The 6144-nt window shown below is 48.8% G+C and overlaps 1 protein-coding gene across 1 annotated transcript in view; it reads right to left on the bottom strand.

The window, feature by feature from the left end:
- Nucleotides 1-4843, bottom strand: part of ADAMTS15 (ADAM metallopeptidase with thrombospondin type 1 motif 15) — a 37448-nt gene extending 32605 nt beyond the window's left edge. The window contains exon 1 of the mRNA XM_074216289.1: nucleotides 3896-4843. Within this exon, the coding sequence (XP_074072390.1) occupies nucleotides 3896-4843 (948 nt within the window). The remainder of the gene's footprint in view (nucleotides 1-3895) is intronic.
- Between the last annotated feature and the right edge of the window lie 1301 nt (nucleotides 4844-6144).

Here is a 6144-nt window from a genome sequence, read left to right on the forward strand (position 1 = left end):
TGCCACCCTAAAATAATGAAGATAATAAAGCATCCACCCTCATAGAGTTGTTGTGGGGATCAAATGAGGAATATTTATAAAAAGTGATTAGCACAGTGCCTGGCCCATAACAGTTGATTTATACATGTTATTCCCTCCCCCCTTCCCAACAAGCACCCAGGGAAGCAGAGAACTTCACACTGCCAACCCCTTTAGGTCAAGCTTACAATGGTTATATGGAAAATCGACAGAGGTTGGTAAGCAGCAAGCTTTAATAATGGTCTGCCTATGAGGCATAAGATTAATGTTTAGCCTGAAGTAAAAGCATAAGACATAAGCAGGTCTAACTGAGTCAACAGTGACTCCATACTTTCCAAAATACCAAAGGGACATGAAAAAGCCTTTCCCCTTTAAGGAAATTTTCATTCAGAATAACTGCAGTGCTACTCCTTACCTGGTTGAAGACAGAGGACGACTCCACCTGTCTTTAGTCACTGCAAAATTGGAGAAAAGTTAGTTCTGACAATATGACCACAAGGAGAACATCTGTGGTTCCTTCTGCAACATGAGATGTGTGACATTTGTCCACCAAGCTGTCTTCACTCTGAATATAAACCACCATCTGTTGATATGTTTATTCTATAATCAATCATTCAAAATATCTCCAGATCCTTCCAAGGTCTTCTCCTCCCAGTGATCATGCTACACACAGCCCAAAAAGACAATAGCCTCTGCCTGGGTACCTACCCCATCATCTTAGAGGCTTTGGCTTTTATTCAAATTAAGCTCCTACTACAAGAAAATTATAATTTAGTCAGTCATCTCTTGTACCTAGGAGCCCACTAGTTATTGTGCACATCTTCTTTAGAAGAGAAAGAACTTGAACCCTAAACATGCCAGTCAACTCACTGATCCATCTCAGAAAAATAGGGGTCACAGACAATTTTTTATAATTCCCTTGGAATACAAAAAAGTTCACCATAAATATGGCAATTCTAAGCAGGGAAGGGAAGACCACGCTTTAATAAATCCAACTTCATCAAATGTTTTGTTCAGATGTTTCTGTCTAGAAGAATAAAAATCTCAAGGGAGGAAAAACATTCCAATGAGTTAGTATTGAAGTTTGTTATCTTTTTTAAAAAAGGAGAGAGAAAAGAAAAGAATTCATCCAAATATAAATATGCTGCTCAGAGTCCAAAGTACTACAGAACTCAGAGGACTAATACATTTGACTTGAATAATGCAAGTGATCCTCACAAAGGAAAACACAAGTTCCACTTCTTATCGTGGAGTATTTTGGTAGTAGGCTCAATTCCCTAGTCTGTGAAGACTTCAGCTGCCAGAGTTCAGAAAACACAGCTGTGTTTGGTATGAGTTCTCTTATTATACTGTACTGACTCTGGAGGTTTCAGGAATGAGGGGCTTGGTAAGGCCCTTAGAATGCAGCAGACCCCTAAATATTTGCTGGGAATGGGGGTTACTCTAGTCTCAGGCACATACCTTGATGACCAAACAGCCAGCAGTTTCTCTCTCCTCTCAACTCCTGAGGAAAGGCAGCTTTGGAATGCCATATACACTGTAAACCCCAGCATTAGACCAAAGTGGTCATGCATCTTGAATTCATTATGCAAGGTCAACATGACATTCTGGGGTCAAGTCATGGGTGTAACACATCACTGAGAAGCCCTCAATCCATTCAGTTTGATTTCTTTTCTTCAAAGGACAGGATCCTTCTGTCTTACATGGTCTAAATTCCCTGAGGGACTTGCGCTCTCCAAATTGGTTCCAAAAAATCTGCTTTGGTTCTGAATTACAGAAAGGATCTCCATTGCTTTAGAGCACAAGACTGACCTCCATAGGGGACAGCCAACAGTTAATGAATTGAAAGCACAGAAGCAAAAATAACTATAGCTGCTTGGTGCATTATAGGCATCCTCTTCTTGGTCTTGCTTTATTTCTCACAAAACTGAAGGAAGAGATGGGTTTTATGAATGGGTCATAGAAACTCCCTTTATGGTCCCCCAAGATTAGTCAGTAGTGTAGGAACCCTGCAGATGCAGCAAATAGACTTTCCTAGTCTGGAAGAATTTGTGTAAGACAACTTCCACAGGCCAAGCAGCCCCCAAGAGAAACCAGATGGTGGAAGAAGAATGCTAGGAGAATGCAAGGTCTTATATGTAGATATTCTGGTCATGACCAGGAAGCACAGCATAATATATAGAGTGACACTAAAAATTAGGAAAACAGATTCAAGCCCATCCTATGACACCTTCTGGCTTGTATGATACTGGGCAAGTTACTTAACCTCTTGGTACCCAAAGGTAACTCTCTTAAGACTGACGACTGCAGAACAGTTACCAGTTCTTGAACTGGTAGAAGGAATTTCTCATAGAGAAAGTGTGTTCACTTGGGAGTTAGCCTATACCAATTAAATCACAAAAAAAAAAAAAAAAAAAAAAAGAAGAAGAAGCATTTCTTTAGGAAGTGAGAGAAGCAATAGTGATAGTTAAGTCACCGACCAAAGATTGCAACAGACAGAAGATCTGAGTCAGCCTCCAATGTATGGGAATCCTCAAGAAAGAGTTGGGTTCTTGCAAGCATAAGCAATGTCAGATTTGGTTCTGATTGGTAGGTGCTCCCTGAAGATACAGGTAGATAGAATGCAGAACCCCTGGTCAAGCCTGGGGATTTCAAAGACCAAAACCGGAAGGTTCTAAACCACAGACCAGCTTTTCTGACCTATGAGTATCTCTTGTTCCCTTTCAGGCGCTCCCCTCCTCCTCTGCCTAACTATACCTTCCCAAACAAGTTTTCTTTTGGTTTCTTTCATCTGTCCACTTCAAACACTGACACAAAGGCAGCAGGTTTTTTTTTACTTTGATATTAAAAGCAGGACTAGAAAGTTTCAATGAGAAAAGACATAAATTATGGTGTCCTGTTGAGCCAAAGTCTGATCAGAGCCTGCCACAGAGAATTCTCATCGGATGGAACCTCTTCAACTTCTACTGCAAGTGAAGTTCTAAAGGAGGACCCAGGCACCTCAGCTCCCAAACAGGTGCATTAGCTAGACATCCTGCTCTAAGCAGACACATCCTTCAGAGAAAGAAACAGACTCACCCACTAAAAGCCAACTTAAGAAAAGGCAGCAGCTGAAGACATGACCCTGACAGAGCTCTCAGAGTCCTAGGAAGGAATTGTCCTTTTGCATTGACTGACGCCCAGAAGACACAGAGCTTGCCAGCAACTCTTTCCATTCGAATCCTATTCAAGAAGGATGCCCAACTGGCCCAACAACGCAGAGGGCCCAACTTATTGGCACTGAGATTTTCATTCTCCCGTCTATTGACCAATGGAAGGAGAGCGGCCTGGGTGAAGACTTTTGCACCCCCACATTAATAGCTCCAGTACTTGAAAGAACTCCACCAACCATCCTCAGAGCGCCTCCTCTCGGCCTCGGTGAGAATTGGAGACCAGCCAACAAGTTTTCCCAAATTCCAGCCCACCGAGCTCCCTGGTTTGCTCCAGCGCTGATTGGCCACTTGGGGCAACACCTCCCAGAAGCACCAACCTTCCCTAAAGCGCGTTGCCAAAACGTGACCTGGGGACTCAACCTAGTTGGAGGGCGGAAGCAAAGGAGAAACTGAAATGGTAGCGAGATTTAGAAATAAACGGAAATCCCTTTCCTCCCTCTCTCTCCTCCCCTAACTCTTTGGGAAACCCTTTGGGATTAAGTGACTATAAAAAGAACTTGAGAGAATTGGATTGGGTCTCAGATAATAAGGCTTTAGGCAAACAATAGAAACCAATTAGTTGAATGGAGATGTGTGGGGGATTAGAAAGGTAATTAAAAGAAACTTTCGAGTAGCCCCGGGGTAACGGAAATACCTAGGATTAAAGAGGAGTCAACCCTACTCACCTGCCGAGTGAAGAGAATGGCAGTGTCCCAGTATTCGGGGTGCTTGTCGCTTACTTTGTTAAGTTTCTTCTGCCAGGCGCAAAAGTTGCGCAAGGTCATGGCTGCGTTGCCCGTGACCTTGGGCCCCTTGTCTCTGTCCGCAAGGACCAGCACCTTGACCACCGCGATGTTGATGGGGTTGAGGATGCTGGGGTGGCGGTAGAGCCGCGCGGCAGTGGCCAGCAGGGTCAGCAGGTAATGTTCTAGGTCCGCACCGTGGAACTTCACCATGGACTCATCGGCCACCACTAGTGTTTCCACGTAGCGCGGGATGGATACAAAACGCTTGGCCCGCCCCGCTCTCCGGGGTGGCCGGCTCTCACCCGAGCCTCCCCGAAGGGCTTTATAGGGGTTCAAGGAGCGCAGGATGCCTGGATTCCAGCCCGAAGCCACGCCGCAGCGGGAGGTGGGGTCTCCCGGAGCCCGGCCCGGGGCGCTCCTGCGCTGGAGGAGGTGTGCGCCCTGGCTGTTGCGCCGCGCCGCAGGCGCGCTGGCGTTGGGCAGGGGGCTGATGACATACTCGGAGCCCCTGTAGCCAAAGGCGCCGCGAAGACCCCCGCACAGGCTCAGGGCCGCAAAGGAGTCCCGCTCGGCATTCACATCCCCGGAGTAGAAGCAGCGGCGGAGGTCGGGAGAGCCCCCCGACCCCCCGACCGGGAAGACCCCCAGGTGCTCAGAGGCGAAGGCGGGCGCCAGAAACTGGGCGTCGGGAGCCAGGTGTAGGTAGAAGTCCTCCTGGAAGGCAGCGATCTGGAAGATGAGTCTCTGGTCCCCGGGGTCTTCGGGACCCCTCCGGTAATAGTGGCGCCCGTTGATGTCCGGGTCCAGGCGGACGGGGACCACAATCTCCTGTTCGGGGTCCGAGCCGCCGGCGGCGAGGGCCAGGGCGAGGATGGCTAGCCAGAGCATGGCGCCGGGGGCGAGAGCGCTGCCCCCTCCTCTCGGGCACGGCGGCTTGGCTGCACCCAGCCGAGGGGCCGCAGCTCCGGGGCACGCTGCGCCGGCCCGGCTCCGACCCGGGGCTCCCCGAGCAGCGCGCGCCTCGGGAGCTTTATATGCGATCGCCGTCAAGTGCAGAAGCCCGAGCTCCGTGGCCCGGGGCCTGGCGGGGAGGCGCCGGGGCGCTCATTGGAGCCTCCGCAGCCACTGGCAGAGGCGCAGACCCTGGCGGCGCCGCGCGGGGCGAGCCCTCTTAAAGGGCCCGCGCGGCTCCGGGCTCGGCCGCCGGCGCCCCTCCCCTCACTGGCAGCCCTCCAGCTTCCCGGGGAGCCCGAAGAACCGGGCCCCGCCCACACGACCCAGAGCCACTTAGCCTGGTTCTGCTCTGCCAGCCGCGGGGAGGGGGCTAGCAGGCAGCAGGGACCGGGGACAGGTTAGTTGGTTGCTAGGATGCTGCCTTAACTCCGATCTTCCTAGATAATAACGCACTGGATCCGGGTAGGTGTTTCCCTGAGCCTTCGGGACATTCCTCAGAAAAAAATCTCCGTTGGGTTCTACTGTAGGCGACCTTTATCAAGTTGGGTTAAAGACTGTATGCAAAGGATTCTGTCTCTGTTTCTCGATTATCTGAAGTCTCTCTTATGCAAATGAAGTCTTTTTGTCTTACACACACATACATACACACACACATCCCCAGAGACCCACACCAAGGTCCCAAAACAGTAATATCTTCCTGAAACCATGGACATCAAAGCACACTTAGCACAAGAATGGAAAGATCACCAAAAGAGAGGAGAAAAAAAAGACTGTAGTATTCCTCTCTTTCAGAAGAATGGCAAAAGGGGTCGTGTGTGTGTGTGTGTGTGTGTGTGTGTGTGTGTGTGTGTGTGTGACAATGATTTTTCTTCTGTAATCTTCCCCCTTCAGACCACATGTGGAATATTGTGTTCAATCTAGACAACTAGCTACGTTTTAAATTCATTAGTAATCTGGAGATGAAGCTGTAAATGTGATGGGAATAATAAATCACCATGAGAGCCTAATCTAATGATTGTCCTTCATTTTCGAAGAACACGACACCAGGGAGGTGATGCCACGACAAGCACATGAATTGAATTTGAGCTAAGTCACCAGCTTCACTTTCCCCTCCAGAACCATCTGGGTCCATCTGGAGATGGCCCTGGATGAGAGGCAATCAGGGTTAAGTGACTTGCCCCAGGTCACACAGCTAGTAAGTGACAATGTCTGAGGTCAAATTCGAACTCCTGTCC

This window comes from Macrotis lagotis, chromosome 1, assembly GCF_037893015.1.
Source record: "Macrotis lagotis isolate mMagLag1 chromosome 1, bilby.v1.9.chrom.fasta, whole genome shotgun sequence".
Classification (NCBI taxonomy): Eukaryota; Metazoa; Chordata; class Mammalia; order Peramelemorphia; family Peramelidae; genus Macrotis; species Macrotis lagotis.